Source organism: Neodiprion lecontei, chromosome 6 (assembly GCF_021901455.1).
Source record: "Neodiprion lecontei isolate iyNeoLeco1 chromosome 6, iyNeoLeco1.1, whole genome shotgun sequence".
NCBI classification, from domain to species: domain Eukaryota; kingdom Metazoa; phylum Arthropoda; class Insecta; order Hymenoptera; family Diprionidae; genus Neodiprion; species Neodiprion lecontei.
Window position 1 is genome coordinate 30266811 of NC_060265.1, and position 17386 is coordinate 30284196.

At 43.8% G+C, this 17386-nt stretch overlaps 1 protein-coding gene and 2 long non-coding RNA genes across 6 annotated transcripts in view; 1 reads left to right on the plus strand and 2 right to left on the minus strand.

The window, feature by feature from the left end:
- Positions 1 to 12372, minus strand: part of LOC124295185 — a 179013-nt gene extending 166641 nt beyond the window's left edge. For 2 of the 3 annotated variants that reach the window (XR_006905079.1, XR_006905080.1), the window contains exon 1: positions 12231 to 12362. This is a non-coding gene — a long non-coding RNA (uncharacterized LOC124295185). Of the gene's footprint in view, positions 1 to 11790; positions 12067 to 12230 lie in introns of those variants that run through there. The other variant, XR_006905078.1, reaches the window with a different exon arrangement.
- LOC107226428 (leishmanolysin-like peptidase) overlaps positions 1 to 17104 on the plus strand; it is a 207421-nt gene extending 190317 nt beyond the window's left edge. Inside the window, exons 5-15 of one of the 2 annotated variants that reach the window (XM_046744122.1) lie at positions 10039 to 10150; positions 12348 to 12529; positions 13702 to 13905; positions 14186 to 14411; positions 14550 to 14743; positions 14979 to 14987; positions 15268 to 15400; positions 15562 to 15721; positions 15805 to 15971; positions 16078 to 16197; positions 16270 to 17104. In XM_046744122.1, coding sequence (XP_046600078.1) covers positions 10039 to 10150; positions 12348 to 12529; positions 13702 to 13905; positions 14186 to 14411; positions 14550 to 14743; positions 14979 to 14987; positions 15268 to 15400; positions 15562 to 15721; positions 15805 to 15971; positions 16078 to 16197; positions 16270 to 16437 — 1675 coding nt within the window. In that variant the 3' untranslated portion in view covers positions 16438 to 17104. The remainder of the gene's footprint in view (positions 1 to 10038; positions 10151 to 12347; positions 12530 to 13701; positions 13906 to 14185; positions 14412 to 14549; positions 14744 to 14978; positions 14988 to 15267; positions 15401 to 15561; positions 15722 to 15804; positions 15972 to 16077; positions 16198 to 16269) is intronic. The other variant, XM_046744123.1, reaches the window with a different exon arrangement.
- Positions 15561 to 16398, minus strand: LOC124295184. The gene is made up of 3 exons (XR_006905077.1): positions 16260 to 16398; positions 15781 to 16178; positions 15561 to 15699 (listed from the first exon to the last, which is right to left on the minus strand). It is a non-coding gene; the product is annotated as an uncharacterized LOC124295184 (long non-coding RNA).
- Positions 17105 to 17386: the final 282 nt, after the last annotated feature.

Consider the following 17386-nt stretch of genomic DNA (forward strand, 5'->3'; position numbering starts at 1 on the left):
GTACGACGTGAAGTTGCGGCCGCCGTGAAGTCCGATTTCAAAGTAGGTACGCATTTAGCGATCGAACGAAACCCGAGATTATAATTCTACGCTGTAGGTCGAGGCATTTTTTCCTCGGTGAAAAATCGCACGTACACGCAGGACGAGTTTGGTTGATTCACAGCGGAATAGGAATCCACACAATTTATTTCCCACTCCGCTGCACACCGCAAGCAGGCGAAATTAATACGTCTGGATTAGAACGGTGATTAATGAGGTGCCTCGGTACCTACGAGCAGTGCTCGAACGCTAGCGTTGCGTCAGTTTTAGTATATCGCGGTGATTACTTTTACTGACCAGAAGGGGTGGAAAGGGTCGGGCGTACAAATTTGCCGGTTCCGTGATCCTCGCAGCGTTTTCTACATCCCGCACTTACATTTGTCCGACAATTCACACTCGAAATCTTATTGCACGGATGAATCGCAGGTGCGAATTCTTGTTGCCAATTAGCGATCTCCCGCTTCGAATCGCGAACACTCAAATCCGCAAGAACGTAGAAGGGCTGAATTTGAAATTATTTCTAGTCGAGTCTGACGTTTCGTTCCGTGTAAAATTGTCTGGGTAAAATCTTTGCCGAGAGTCTGGGGAGAATTTGAGACCGTTGGCGAGGGGTGCGGGTGGGGAAAAAAGCGTCTTCATTTTCGTCTTCTTCTTCTTTTTCGGAGAAACGGATTTTTCCGCTTATTTTCTTTCGACGGATCTACGTCGAGCGACGAATCTGGCCCCCGTGTCTTTCCCCAAAACCACCCCCTCCCCCGCAATCGAGGGTAAACGACCCCGACAACATTCATCTTCTTTCTCCAGATGACCTCGTTCTCGCATCACTTATTTTCATCCATCGACGTTGCCTGCCGTCCATTCGGGACTCGGCTGTACAAGGCCTTGTCAATAAATGAAAACGCGGGTCGGTTGCGTAACAAAGCGCCTCCGGAGAGAGATAAAATTCCATAGATATACACCGACGCGTGCCACGCTACACACGCTTCGCGTCACCCCCTTGCATATATTGCAGGTATTCCGGAGGAATACTGATCTGAAGAATGCTCGTAGCCTTTGAACGGGGACCGAGCCGCTTCGCATTTCGACAAGCGTGAAACATTCCTTCTGCATTTCTCTCTCTCTCTCTCTCTCCTTCGTATCGTATCGTTTTCTCGTCTCTCCTCCTCGCTTTATCTTCATATACCTGTACCCGTACCCTATATAATATTCATCTGGTTCGATTCGACCCTTATTGACAGAGGTTGAGGGAGAAGAAAAAAGACGAACAAGACGGCAATAAAATTCTCCATATCGAGAAATAGAGTGCGAGAGAGAGAGATGGAAGAATTACCCTTTGTATATCGAGGATACCGTTTTCAATTTACGTTTAGTTATTTATTCATGCCGAGCCGGTCACTTGTCCCTAAAGAAAATTGGGCTCTTCTTCGGTAAAATTTTATTACGCAACAAAAAAAAAAAAAGTGTCGGTCGAATCCACCAAAAAACTACACGATGTCGGATCGAGCATATTGAAGAATTTGTTAATTTTCTCAATCTTGAGAGGGCCAACACTTTTATAACGAAATGCATAAATTTCAGATTTCAACAGTCATTCCGCAGTTCCTTAAAAAGTTGATAATAAAGATAATGAAAGAATTCAGGACCTTGTGGAACGGACAAAAAATTTCTCACGTCAAGACCAATGAAAATTCATTGCAATCTTTGCAAAATATCGTTAGCCAATTTTCAAACGTTATCGAATTAAGTGTCCTCTGCAATTTCGTAACTCGGAGTATACGTACATCGGAATTCGAGATAAAAAGTTCCCCCGCGACGTAACGAGTTTGCCGCAGGGGTCGAGAGAGGACGAATTCTTTTCGAATCGAATAGTTTCCGCGATACAAAACTTGGCTCGGTGGCCGTCCAAGTATCAACTCGCGTATCAACGCATCGGGCCGGATATGAATTATTCACCGATTTCGAAATCCGCCGAATCGCTTCGGCGTCGCGCCTCGTTTTGACAGGCTTTTAGAGAAACGCGGGTACGTGGCGTAATTATACACCAGGCGGTGAGTAAACGGCGCGGCGTTTGTACTTTGGCTAAATTATATCTGACCACCCCTTGCAGGACAGCCGGAGTTAATGGTAAATAGAAGTTGACGTAGGAACGACTAGGATGAGGATGAGGATGAGGAGGCGAGGAGCTCCCGTACCTGCCGGTAATTGCTTATACAGGGCCGTGATAAGGGGCGCGGGGCTCCTGAAACTGGCGGTTGCTGCACTGCTCGCTAATCCACGCAAACTGCGCGACTAGGGAAACTTCGGCAGAGCTTAGTTCGCCGCAGGCGGCGGCGGCCGGGCAACAATTAGGTTTGTTATTATCATTGTTAGGTCAGGACACATTAACCGCCACCCCCTCCTCGCCCCGACTTTGATTATCACCGCCGGTCTCGGTGCACTATCGCATCCGAACAGCCGCCAGCGCTAATCTCAAGACTCGGGTTCGATGCCGAGAATCGATGGCTTTCGCTGATTTTATCACGCGATCGGACATTCGTGCATTTAGCGTTTGTCTGAGAAGTCTCACGTTAGTGAGCTAACGATATACGAGGTTATCTGTGTCTGATCTTTCGTACCGGAATTAGAATTAACCGTTGCTTGAAAAAATTCGGGCTGATTTGAGATTCCGTATATTTTGGTGGCGAAAATTGAGTAGAGAAATTGAACTACGACGAAACATCAAAGCTTCGAATAATCCAAAACCCGACGCTCAAAGTTCCGAAAATTAGGAAATTTACAAATCTGAAACATCGAAATTCCGAACGATCCAAGATTTTTAGTTCTCTGGATGTTTGACTTGGCGAAATTTCGCCACTTTGATCTTTTATCGTTTTGGATTTCCGATATTCTTACGTTCTGAATCCTGGTCATTTTGACTTTCGGCTGTGCTGATTTTTTTACACCCACTCGTCGAGTAAACTACATTGCGTGGCTATGTTTTAATTTTCGGAATTTCATTCTATCCTAACTTGAATTCTCGGAATTTTGTATTTCGGAAGTTGGAACCGTCGAGTTCCAAAACCGTTCAAAACTTCACTTCAAGTTTCACCACCAAATAATTCGGGATTAGGAGCCTTCGGGACTTCGATTGTTGAAAATAAATTAGGTTCGTTTATTTTCGTTCCCTTTGTTTGACACCGGATACACCCTGCGGAGAAATCATTCCAATTATCCGAACATTAACGACGCTTCGTTGGTTCATCGAGGAGACATCGAGAGCCTTTCGGGTGTTCAGGAGGCGCCTGAAACTTCTCCGGGCGATCGCGTTGGCGCAGCGGCGATGCCCGATGGATAACGGGCAACGGACATATCGGGAAACTCGATTCTACCCCGTGACAGTTCATCGGTTTCCGATACAACCAATTAAGAGCTTTACCTCGCGACTACTCGATGTCTTTGTATATATCAGCAAACGGCGAACGGCGCTCATATCGCAGCCGTAAGGGTGGAAAAAGCAAACCAACCGCTTCGTGTCGTATATCGGCGATTCCGATCCTCCGCCCGGTTTTCGTTGTTTTGTTGTTTTCTTTCCTGTCCTTGTAGCGTCCCTGATAAACGTGTGTGCAAAAGTTGAAAATATCTCTTTTCCGAAGAAATCTCGAATATAAAAGTCTTTCTCTGAAATTTCTCGATTCCTCGGGTGTTCCAATTCGGGGCGCTGAACGAATGAATAACTAATTCGATTAACACACGTGCTTGGGTCCATGGGTGATGTAACGCGTGTTTCCACCCGGTGAATAAATGCGCATCGCTAATCACGACTAACGAAGATGGTATATTCAATTTTCACTCGACGACGCTGTCGTGAAAATGAATTATTGAGCGCGCCTACGCTTTGTGTTGAAAATTAATCAACTCAGTCTCCAGATCCTCCGACTGCGTCAATCGGTCTTGCGCCCTCTTCAGATCCGACTTACAAATTGCAAACGACGCCAATCTTGCCACGCAATTACAGCACTACCTCCTTATAAGAGACTTTAAGGGCGGTGAGGGGAATTACGATTCAAAGAAATTCATCTCCGCAGCTTTCCCCCACTCCCGCCTGGAGAACTTTGATCAGGGTGAATTTCGAAATCATAGTTACGTGTACGAATTCGGTGGCCAAACACTTAAGATTCGGCGCAATCGCTCGTTCGCTTCAAAGCTGAGAGACATGCGGCGTAGAGTGAGAGAAGCTATGAAACTTGCTCATGCGGAACGAAGGGGAAATTTTCATATAACGAGGTGGTACCTACTTTGCTTCTCTAGCAGAAATTTCTATTTTATTCTGAATTTAAGTCAGTGAAAATCGACCGATTTCCAGTTATAAGTAGTCTACACTTTCGTGGAGGTTCTATAATCATCAAGATATTATGCAACAAATAAATGATAATATTCGGTTTGCAAAACTTGTGATTAAAGTTTCCTAATTCCACGCTCGTGTTCTCGATCTGAAAAATAAATACAATCTAAATGAGAGATACATTTTTTCAATCTTTCTCCATTTCTGGCCTTTTATCTTCCGGGGTTGGAAAACTCGGTCGAATTCGAGCCTGGGGCGATGATCCTCCGCAGACCGAATCGAGTATTCGGCGTATGCCTTATATGCAGCGTATAAACAAGGCACCAATCACGCCGTAATTCGACGTCGGATTCTTTCCCGAATCCTGGTAGCTGCCGAGAACACAGCCGAGGGGAAAGCGTCGCGTTTTCGCGCGAAAACCGTGCCGAGCCCATTTCTCATGCAAACCTAATAACGCTCGGCTGCACGCTTTGACGTCCGGAAACACCGTCGATCCATACAGTTCCCGCCTAGCGCCGATGATTCACACACCTAAGCTCGCGAAATCAGGTCAAATTCAAGTCGGAGATTTTTCCCGCAAAGCGAATATTTTTTCGACGAGGCAGCCGCGAATTGCCGACCGTCGGAGATTTTCACACGTCTTTATCTGTAACGCGTCGATGTACGAGGAATAAGTTAGGACGGAAAAATGATCTCCAGTGTTATTCCGAAAGCTTTAAATTTCATTGAAATATATAAAAATCTCGTTGCATTCGATCGTGAAATAGTAATTAAAACGCTGATGAATCGATGCGTATAATTCCAATCTTCGCTAATGGATTCTGTGCGATTTTCAAAAACAAAATGATGCCGTGTATAATATCGCGAGATACAATAAGCAGAGCTGCACATGCATAGGATCTTTGGTTTTCTTCCGCCTCGCCTCCCCCCCTGTATTTCTCTACTACGTACGTGTATTATTATACATACGTACCTTGGCTCGCAATTTCTCTACCCCCGGGTCCCGTAATCTCGAACAAGGTACTAATGAAACATACGCTCACTCTCTCTCTCTCTCTCTCTTTCCCTCTCGCTTCTCTTGTTGTGAACCCGGGTCGCCAATCGTCGAAATATTCCACTCGGAGAAACGAGGACAGGGCAACTCGGCACACTCCGCGTTACACGACACATTTTTATCGCATACTTCCCCGCCTAAATGCGCATTTTCCATACACTCGTGAGTTTCGAGCACATAAGGTTCGCATTCGCCTTGTTTTGCGCTCCAATTTTTCCCTCAGAAAATGACGAAACATGCAAAACTTTTCTTTTTTTTTCTTATGTATATATATATTTTTTCTCATTCGAGAAGAATTTTTTGGAGTACCGCTTCTCAATTTTCCTCATCTTGCTGATTGCTGACTGCCGAATAACATCGAAATGGGGCGACAAAAGCGAAACCAGAAGAATAAACAAGCAACGAATTACGGACTTGTTTAAGATGGCGCTTGTGATGTTACAACAGACATTGAAACGGAGTCTGAGGAGAAGCGGGCTTGATTATAAATTCAGTGTCGGCGACCGACCATTTTGAAATAGTCGCAAAACGTGGAGAGTCTCGAGGAGAGTCGCGGACAGAGGAAACAGAGGATGATATCGCGACGCCGAGGGTCGTGATATCCTCCGTTATGACGTGATCTCGTAAATCATAACGGTCTTTCGAAAATCCTTAACCACCGTCCTAACGAGTAGTCGAGCTCGTCCTGCCTCGGCTAGAATCCTCGTAATATATAGAGGACATTCGCATAACGGAGTGCCTTGTGAATTGCGACCTGGACTCGCTCGTTATAACCGCCGCAGGTTTCATATCCACGTCCGAAGATCGACGACCGAAAGATCCTCTCCAGCTGCGGGCGTGAGAAAGAGAGAAAACGTTGCCGAATGTCAAACACGGTATGAATATACATATGCGTATTTTATCGATTCGGTCGAGTTGCTATTATTCCCGAAAAAATGACATTTTTTAAACTAGTGCAATAAATATCCGCGATACGAGTTAGGGTTCAGGTTTTCATTACTCGAGTACAATTCGATTCGGTGATCTTGAGGAGTTCGCAGTATTTATTTAGAAATTAACGTATCGGAATTATTTGGATACATAGTTCAGTCTTGCAGATTCCTTAACTCCTGGTTGAAAAGATGAAAGAAAATTTCTCCTTGCCAATTTATTGCCATCGCGATTGATTCCCGTATTGTATACCCTAAAAATAAATTCGACCAGTGTGTAAAAAGGCTCGTAAATGATATTAAAATTGAAAATATCGGAGGACCGAGGATTAAATCTGCGAGTATACGCAGGATTATGCGCGTGTGAATTTCCGTCTTGGATCGCGTTGCATTTGTATCACGACGAGACGAAAAGGAAAAACGAAAAACGCGTAAGATAAGGCCCGTAGGAAGATGCCTGTTGGGGACAAACTGACGCGATAAATAATCCCGGTTCGAATAAAGCGGAGGATTTTCAGCCGTTTAGAATTCGTGGGCGTATCTGTTACCCGTTCGATAAAATCTCTCGCAAGTTCGATAAGGATTTGGCTGGTGAACGGATGGCTAACGGTTATTGCCTAATGGTTTAAGTGAAATTGCGCGTGCCTGTTACGGAAAAACGGCTCGACTTTATCCGATTCTACGATTTTGGACTGTTTACCCTGTCCCTGCGGCCTGAGCCCTTCTTTAAGACGATTGGGAGTGGCTCGGGTCGCAGGAAGATCCCTAAACGGTTAGAGCTCTGCAATACCGGAGGACGAGAAGTAATGCCCGTACCTTAAAAACGGCCATTCTGATCCTTTGCAATGATTTCCTCCTTCGTATCAAAAAACAGCGAACTCCGATTTCCCACAATTTTACTCGATATACGTGGAATTTGACTTGAAATTTGATGAAATTCCTTATACTGATTCAATTTAATAATTTTGATATCCTCCAGAGAGAGAAATTTTTATTTGTCGTTTCATTTTTCACAAGAACCAAAAAAATATAATTTTGGATATAAAGTGAAAATTAGTCTTGTAGCTGTAACCAAAAAATCTAGTCACTGTTACTATCCTGTTTGGTAAATATTGCGAAAATTTCATGTTGGTGCGGGAATGAATTGACGTTTCGGTCTTGTCTACCTAAAAGTCCTTCAGCAAACCGAACGAACAAAATATTGTCAAGACCTCTCAAAACAGTTAATTGTACTCGTTCTTTTGTAATTCCAATTCCGAATATTCAAATAACTGTTACATAAACGATACCTACTTGACGTAAAATATTCTATCTACGATAAAAAATGAAATTTTCCTCGGCACGTCTCGCGGTTGAATTCTCTTTATTTTTCGGCGCAGCGGATGATTTCGCGTAGTTCAGTTTAGACGTGGCTGCAGTTATGCCGCAGAGGACGCGGCTGGAAGTTTCGAAACTGCGCTTGAGAATACCGAGGCTCTTAGCATAAACGGGGGAAGCAAGGAGTCCATTACTGCGTCTTACCTGTTTCCGTCGCGCATTCGTAGGTACCTGCAGGTGTGTTTGTTCGAGAGTGTGCACTCAGGGTGCGGTTCGCGTTCCGCGTCGCAATCCGCAAAGCGCACCGAGCGTCGCGTCGTTGTGCGAAGCGCGATACACCTTGGGTCCTAGCTGTAATATCGTCTATGATCTGCATGCTACGTGCTACATGCGTGTATAATTACGGCGTTGAGAGTGTCGCAGGAAAAGCTCGCGGTTAACAGTTCAAGTTATCCGCAGGGCAGGGAGAAACCCAGAGCTTTTAAATTCACCAACCAAGCTTCGGCTCTCGTGCTTGTACACGGGAAGAAATGGAATTACTCTTACAGATCCCGCGTATTGCAGTAGGAAGCTTTTGGCCTCGTAAACATTTACATTCGCGTCTCTACCTACCTGTAGATACTCTTTATCGCCACCTGCACTTGGCTGATAACATTCAGGTGCACTTGCTTATTTTTCCTGCAGATAGGAAAGTTATTCGGTCAGTTGAAACAATTTCGACAGTTCTTGTTCGATAGATAGAGCGACATCTAATCGGATTGATATGGACCATTACGTTTCGTCAGTTTAGGTTGTATCGAGTCCGGGATGTCGGGTATAATAGGGACTGACCCCTTCGCGATGGCCAATTACGACACGCCGGGAAGCGCTGTGATTGTTGAACCGATTAAATGCAGGCTAATTTAGCTGAACCTTGGCAAATTGGAAGAGTACTGATTCCGTCGCTCTAGAGTTGGCAGCGTTCTAAAGCAGTTTACATGTTACCGTTGATCCAATAGTCTGAAAAACTCTACTGCGTGTACAAGAGAAAACGACGTGGCTGAAGCTAGTAACGTTACTTCAACGATACATGTTTAGGAAAATCGTTACTTCGCGCTCTTAGGATTGTCTGGAATTCACCCGGTAACATCGCAACAAAGAAAGTATGTTCATATTTTGAAAAGCCAACTCGTTGAAAGTCCTTCGATAGTTGTACAACGATTTATTTTATGATGTTTCGTCACGGTAACGTCGCTAACTTCAGCCTTGTGGAAAATGAAGGAATCAATGACAGTTTAACCTGTACAAGTTGGCATAGAAAATATTCCGAGAAAATTTTCAAGCGTCCTATCTCTTCGCCGATTCTCATTCCCAGAACGCTTTTCACCAATGACGCATTTCTCAAGCCTTCAGCCCGGGCGTTATTCCAGCTTCTGCGAAATTTACAAAGCCCGTACGAGTGGTTGAAAATCGCATTAATCACGTCGCTTTAATCCGCGCATTGATCGACCAATTATTGCGATAATTTACTTATAAAAATGTGCAGCCCGATTGTTCGACGAGACACGTTTCGCCCCTGTCGATATTCTTGCCTTATTATTAGACGGCCGTAAATTTGACGACTGATCGTCGAGCCGCGGGGGGCTGTTGAATAGCATCTCAACCCCCCTCGTCTCTTACATCAATTTAACTGTAATCTACCCTCGATATCGCGACGGTGGTGTGACGGTGAACTTTTATGAACTTCCGTCATGTACGCGTAACACTCTTGTTTTTAGGCAGATATCACGCACGTCGAGGTTGACATACGTGTATGTATTATAAAATATACGCGCAATACACGTAAACAGGTATAAATCTCTTCCCAGAACTTCTTTCCAACCTCATAAGCCGAAAGTTAGTGAAACCTGGGGGATTCTTCATGTCTCATACTTTTCCACCACGTACATACAATATAACATTTTGCACAGCGTAGGTATGTGCGATACAAGTTGCGTGACTTTTCTTACCCAGTTATACGCAACTTGGTCCCGACTTTTTCCACGCGTATCTCCACACCTGCGAAAGGCGATCGCGATGAAGTAAAAATTCCTTGATTTTTTTCGTTTTTTTTTTACGTGTTCTCATATCTGCCGTATCTACCGAAAATTCCGACAAAATTTTTTCACCGCGGGAATTTAGTATTATTCTCACTCTTGTGCATGTCGTTAAAGTTTCGTCGATGTGGCTTCAGTTGTGGCTTTGGGAATCGGGTAAAGCGGACTTTCTGATTGGCCAGAGTCGCGTCGGAATACCGATGAGCCATTTCTGACGCTGTTGCGTAGACGTGTTTGTGTGTGTGCGAGGTCACCGGGGTAATCGAACTAAACTAACCGGCCATTTGCATCGACTCGTTTCAGGAAATGCGAGAGCAATCAAGTCTTCGTCAAGAATCAGCACACCTACTGCATCGACACGTGTCGGACCGAGACGGTTTGCGGCGAAGTCGTCGTCCCTCCTGAGCATCTCGACGTAAGTTTGGACATTGAATTGGTTAAACAAGCTCGTTTCCGTCACGGAATTCTATTCTTTCGAATTTGCGATGTTTTTTCATTTGTTCGTTTAACGTCATCGTCGAAATGCAGTTAAAAAAAGAAACTCCTGAAATAAATTATAAAAACTCACAGTTGAGAGGTACGAAAGCACGTTTCAAAGATTTACACTCTCCCTTGAACGCTGCTGGCTTGCGAATTAACTTTGAGAAATGGCGAAAATACAGATTCGCGAACGTTGCTTTGCTCAATTAATTTTCCGAGCGACTTGACGGCTCGGACTTAATGATTAATAAACTCAAATGAGTTTCGCAAGGTCATTACAATTTTATTTTATTTTTTTTTTCATTCCGTCTCGTTATATCACAAAATTAAATCTTTCGTACGGCAGAATAATTGCTTTTGAATCCGTTGACTACTGTAATTATTTGATAAAATTTGCCGACGCATTTATTTTTGTACGAATGAATGCATTTTTGAATTACGCGAACTTCATCATTCGGGAAGTCTTGTCAAGTTTTTATTGAAGTTTAATTTCTTGACGTTCTTTACCTTAGAATCTGCAATATATTCATTCTACGACTTTGTCCGCCGAAGGCATCGGCAAATGACCCCCGAGAGAGTTTATTATACGTGCATACCACGCTTGTTCTTTCGCTGACCGCGTTCCCATCATACTTCAACTTGATAATTAAAGACCGGTGTATAAACCTAAGTTAACATCTTGGCTCGCCTAGCGCGTGTTACGCGTGAGAATTAGCATTAAGAGTGAAATAGTATAAGGAGAGAGAACGAATGGAATAAAAGTAAAAAGAAAAAAAGTGTGGTGAACTACCAACGACGCGAAATTTGATTATCGTAATTATCAATCAACGCCGCGCGGTTCGCGTGCTGGAAACTCCGATGCAGGTTGACGAAATTACGGAGGTGTGAGAAATTCCGCTGCGGCGCGCCGAAACCGACCGAACAACAAATATAGCCGCACCGGATGACTTATCACGCTGTCTAGATTAATGGGGAAGCATAAATTCTCCACTTCATAAACGCGCGATGCTGCAGGGTAATGAGTGCCGGATAGTCGGGCACAGCTGTGTCGGCCTAGTTTCGCGAACGAGTCCTTCATTCGGTGCGAAAATCTCGCACCCCGTATCCGCCCTTTGCAAAATATCTTTCTGCGCCCTGTTCTCGCCGTTGACGCGCTATCGAATTTCAAACAAACACCGCCGAGTTTCGTTGAAGGATTAAAAAAAAAATCGGATGCGATATGAAAATTACGCGTTTTAGCAAGCCGAGAGTAATTCGGCAGCTTTAGCGAATTGACGAGGTGCGAAAAAGTCGATCCAATTATCTCTCGGGCAAACCGAACGAGGGGCTGTTTGCCGTGTTGGTTGTAATATCTTCACCACTGGAAACGACCGAGTCGGTTTAGCCTGTTACGGTTTTCCCGAAGTGGCCAAAGGACTTTGCCAAGTTACATACAGCGGTCGAGGACCTTTTTCCTGTACATATTTATGTACCCGTCACTACTTGACTTACTCGCCGCGAGGAGACCGACTCGGTGAACTTCGTCGACTCTCCTTCCCCTCTGGGGGTTTGTATACACCTCGGAAACGGGGCGGATAATTATCCGACTGGTTTATTTAACATTTTAAAGTATCAGAAACACGCTCGAACATCCAGCCTCGATTGTTATTCCTCCCGGTTGATCGAGGGTGTCGGTTTCTCCGTTGCCTCTTTATTCGACACCGATCAAACATCGGGATCGGAACTGAATATTTCATAACCACGTTCTGAACTCGCCAATAATTCGACGCCCTTCCCGCGGTTCGAAGGAACGTGAAAATCTTCATGCAAATATTCGGCATGACGAGGGTAAAATGTTAGTTTCGAATGAGACTGAAAATAAATAATTCCGAATTCAATTTCACTAATTTTACTCAGATTATTCGTTACCTTAGATTACTCATTCGGTTTTTAATCTACATATTTACTTGGTAATTTCCGAACGTGGTATGAAAAAATTTGAAAACATCAAAAATTTTACAGACTGTCGTACTTACGCTAGAGTTCTAAGGCGGAGGTGGACCGTTCCATAATCGCAATTAATCAAACGTGACCGTCGTTACCTTTTCCTCTTTTCTCACGGTAAGCTTGCATTTCAAATTGTAAACTTGCAGGTTTGCAGAACGTGCAATGCGACCGGTCACGACTGCGGAGTTGCCGAGGGAAGCAAAGCCGGCCCAGGAATCGACGGTTCCGATTTTGTGTTTTACGTATCAGCGATGCAGACGGAAAGATGTCACAAGGGGCTGACAGTCGCCTACGCAGCTCATTGCCAACAGGAAGCGGCCTTGGACAGGTAATTGGTCGTTATCGAACTCCGATACCGCGTTAATTGACACTGCGGTAATTACATTGTTGTAATAATTACACCTCCTGTACACACGTTTCGCGTCCGCGAAATATTAACTATGACGCTGAGAACAGCGAGCCGGGAAATGCAGTTCGTTAATTAGGCACATCTGGTACGATAGGCGTCAACGCGAATCGCCTGCCTTTTTTCCAGAGCGAACGCTTTGTTTCGAAATCGTACACCGAAACCCGTGCATGTGGACACAACCTTTGTACTTGGTCGGTGAATGTCGTCCTTCGTTAAAAATTAATGCGTCGGCGTCATTTTGCATTGTCGCGAGGAAAAATGTAGCTGCAACTCTGTTACACCGAATATGCGCGACTAGATTCCGCGAAACTGTTCCAGCAGGATAACAAAGCTCGCGATGTAATCGTACAAGCTTGTTTTTTATTTTCTTCCTACTGCTGTTTTCAAAATATCTTATACAAATTCAAGGTTTAGTTGAATACTGATCACTATTTTCTGATAGCCGGATGCGTGTACATTTTTCAGAAGAAAATTAGTAATTTAAACGAACAGAGCCGAACCGTTTTTTGATCCTGGACTTTCGTTCGAGCCGTAAAGAGTATAATCACCGGAATAAGCAATCGGTTGATTGGATTTCACTCGAATCCGTTGGGTTTCCTTTTTTTCTGGCACTACTACATAGCAATTCGTCGACGTAGCCGACCAATTCGTTAGCGGAAACATCGGATTGTTCTTTTGGCGAAGCGGGAATCGGGAACGGGACGATGCGGGGGCGAGGAGGAAGAGGCGCGGCAATCCGATCGACAACGAGAGGCGCCTGCAGATTCGGTTGACTCTAAATTACAGTTCGGGGAGCTTTAAATCGGCGAGTTGTTTGCCGCTGCAGCTGCGGAAGCGTCCGCCGATGATTCGAACTAGTTCGCTCGCGATGGAATCCGGGAAAAGCTCTGAAATTCACGGAGTCGGCACGTCGACGTGAAAAGTTGTGCAGCCTGCGACGGATCCATTGATCCCTCGGTCGCTAGATCCTTCGCGCGATGATATTTGAAATTGGGGCTTTTTCCTCCGTTCTCAGGACGCCCTGCACGCCCTCCTCTTTCCCCTCGCAACCTGCGCTGCAGCTGACGATTTACGAATTCAATTTTCCGCAGGCCAATAGCGGGTCACGCCAATCTCTGTCCCGGCAGCATCAGCACGAAGCCTCAAGAACTCGAGACGCTCCTGAGTACCGTTAAGCACGAGATCCTTCACGCTCTGGGCTTCTCCGTCAGCCTTTACGCCTTTTACAGGGATGAAAATGGCGAACCCCGCACCCCGCGACGAGCCGAGACTGGAAAACCGACGCTAAACGAGAAGTGAGTTGCACGAGCGAATCGGTGTACCTAATAATAATAATAATAACGACGACGACGATGATGATAAACGGAGTTATTGCGAACCTAGAAATCCATGAAATGCGAGAGAAGTTTTTTTTTTTTTTTTTTAACTGAAACTGCGACATTTTGAACGGGCTTTACGCCGCACAGAATATCTCAAGCATGTCTGAAAATGTTCGCGAATTCTGGAAGTGAAAGTTTACAACAACTCCGACCGAAATAAAAACAACGCTTAATGCAAAAATCGCTTACCTTACAGGCTCCAAACTCACCAGTGGAGCGAAAATACGATCAAGACGATCAGCAGGCCCGGGTGGCAGGTTCATGGGGGCTCGGTAGAAAGACACATGCAGATGATCGTGACCCCAAACGTACAGAAGGAAGTGAGGCGACATTTTAACTGCGACAAGCTCGAGGGCGCCGAGCTGGAGGACCAGGGCGAGGATGGAACGGCGCTCACACACTGGGAGAAGCGGGTTTTCGAGGTGAGACAATTTTGCCATGGGAAATTTGACGCGAGGAAACGTTTCTCCTCCTCTACTCGCAGCAAATTCTATTTTTCCTCGTGAAATTAGCGCCCGCGGCGAACCGAAATGCTAATGCGAGGCGAGTTTTGTTCCCAGAACGAGGCGATGACGGGCACTCACACCCAGAATCCCGTCTACTCTCGTATTACTTTGGCCCTAATGGAGGACACGGGGTGGTACAGCGCTAATTACTCCATGGCCCAGGAACTCGGCTGGGGGAGGAATCTCGGGTGCAATTTCGCGATGAAATCTTGCAAGGAGTGGATATCGACAAAGTTGTCCCACTTCCCGTCAGTATTCATCATTTTTTTTTTTTTTACTATAATTTTGTTTCCGCTTCTCTCTTTCTTTTTAACCATCGCATCGCCTAGAATAAAGCTCGATCAAATTTCAAGTTACAACCAAGATAGGATTTACCCTCAAGTGATCTATGCTTGTGTCAGACCACTGTACTATTTTACTCGATTATTTATTATCAATCTGTACGCTATAATATTCTTCTTGTTCACGCTGCACGGAATTCAGGGATAAGAAGTGAGTATTTAGTACACTTTTTCGGATTCCCGATTAGCTCGGTATTCATTTACTATAATCTGATCGAATCTCTTCCGAATTTATTACAACTAACTGATTAATGTAGCAGTACATCTGTCAGTATGGCTGGTATATCGCAGACGGTTAAAAAAAAAAAAAAAAAATTAAATTATACACGTGTTTCGACGTGAATAATTCCGGCCTCGTTGTAATAGAGTCTTACTCAACATTTTCTACATCCCTCTTGCCGTTGGTTTCAAATTTCGCACCTTCGTTTCAGGGGAAAATCCATTCATCCGTTCTGCAACAAGGTGAAACGTGATCCGCTCCATACCGAGTGCACGGACGACAGAAGCTCCGTCGCACTCTGCAATCTCATCGAGCATCCACGACCACTGCCAAAAAAATATCAGGTTTGTGCGTTACTGATAATTCTTTGCCCCCAGAGTTTCAGGATAAACGCTGAAAAATTTTATTCGAACATGTTTTGCGGGTCACAAATTCGGATCTCAAAGCACTTGAAATCGATAACAAAGCTCCGGTATCGTATAACTCTTATCTCCCCCGTCTGCAGAACTTTGACTCGATACCGCACGTTCCATCGGGTAGGGAAGAATACTACGGTGGTTCCGTATCCTTGGCTGACTACTGTCCTTACATCCAGGAATTCACGTGGAAGGCGAGGAACATCGTTGTCAGAGGGTCGCATTGCCTATACGAGGAAAACAATCCGAGTAATTACAACTATACGTACAAGCGTGTCAATACTTCGGTAAAAATGATCAAATATTACTTTATTGTAACTCGACGTTTTCAGTCTTGGACAAGAATTTTGCCGTCGAGAAGTACGGGCCTCAGTCGAGATGCTTTGATAACGCAGATCAGATGTGGGAGGAGAGAAATTGCAAGCAGGCGAGACAGTGGCAGCATTGGGGGTCCGGCTGCTATCAGTACAAATGCGAGCTTGGGAGATTGCACATCGTGGTAAGCTGGGTTGAATTTTTTTTTTTTTTAATTCTTTCTCCATCGGATCAAGGAAACCGATGATCACTCTGCTCCCTTTTTATGTTTCGTAACGTTACTCCCGCAGGTTGGAAACTACACATTCACGTGTTTCCATTCCGGTCAAGAAATCGCGATAAGGGTATTGCAGAACAATTGGCTCCACAAAGGAGCCTTGAAATGTCCACCCTGCAAAGACATTTGTCAAGTAAGTGTAAATGGGATTATTAATTTTTTTATCAATTTTTTGATTCGAACGCTGAAGACAACCTTGTTTCAGGCGGAGTTCAAGGCTCGAGGTGAATGGTGCAAGAAGGGCGAGGAACATCCTCCGCCGAATTTTTATCCCACGGATAGTCTTAACTGTTCTTTAGCGGCGAGAACGTCCGCCACTGGAATTGTGCCCGTCTTTGCAATGCTCGTAATCTTCCCCGTGGTCTACAGGTGATGTGTTCTTGGTATTAGCTCGTTATGTATTGTTATCAAATGAAGGATATATATAAATAGAATTGACTGCCCCTGAAGGCGGAGGGGCACGAGGAAAGATATTATAACTTTTCAATAACTACCGGAAACATTGTCTGAACAATTTATCACATATATAGTGTAAATTATTGTACACGCACACAAACGAAGAAAAACTCACTCGGCAGGGGAAAAGAGAAGGAGAAGAGAGGCAAGTAATTTCACCGTTACGTCCAACCATTTTCAAAAAGTGATTATTCAATTCTATAACGAATATATACACATATGTATATAATATATATACTATATTCCTCGGAATATGACTACATCTTCATAAATGTGTATATAAAAATCAGAGCCGAAGAAGAAAATCTTTTATCCTTCTCTTACAAGAATTTTTGTACATAATATTTTTCTGTTTTTCTCATCACCTGATTTTGGCCACGTTCAGTTATCAATTCTCGTTCGATCGTCAATCAAAGTTCTTCAACATGCGAGCCTCGCTATTTATATTACACGTTTGATAACACTGCATATAGTTTTTCCCAATTGTTTTATATCACGTCATTTATACTACTTTACAATTACAAAAACAAAAAAAAAAAGGTTACAAAAGTTGCCATCTATTATTATTATTATTATTATTATTATTATTATTATTATTATTATTATTATTATTATTATTATTATTATTATTATTATTATTATTATTATTATTATTATTATTATTGAATAGTATGTTTTATTAATACTTTGTTCTTTCGAGGATTTTAGACCGATGCTACACCAGCGACAAAGTAAAATACAAGTTTCAACACCTAACAATTTATTCCAAGTTCTACCGCAATATCGCAGTTAAAATATAACGATACAAAAAAATCCTAAACTGATTCATATAATAAATAAATTTTTCTACAAGCAGCTATAAATTC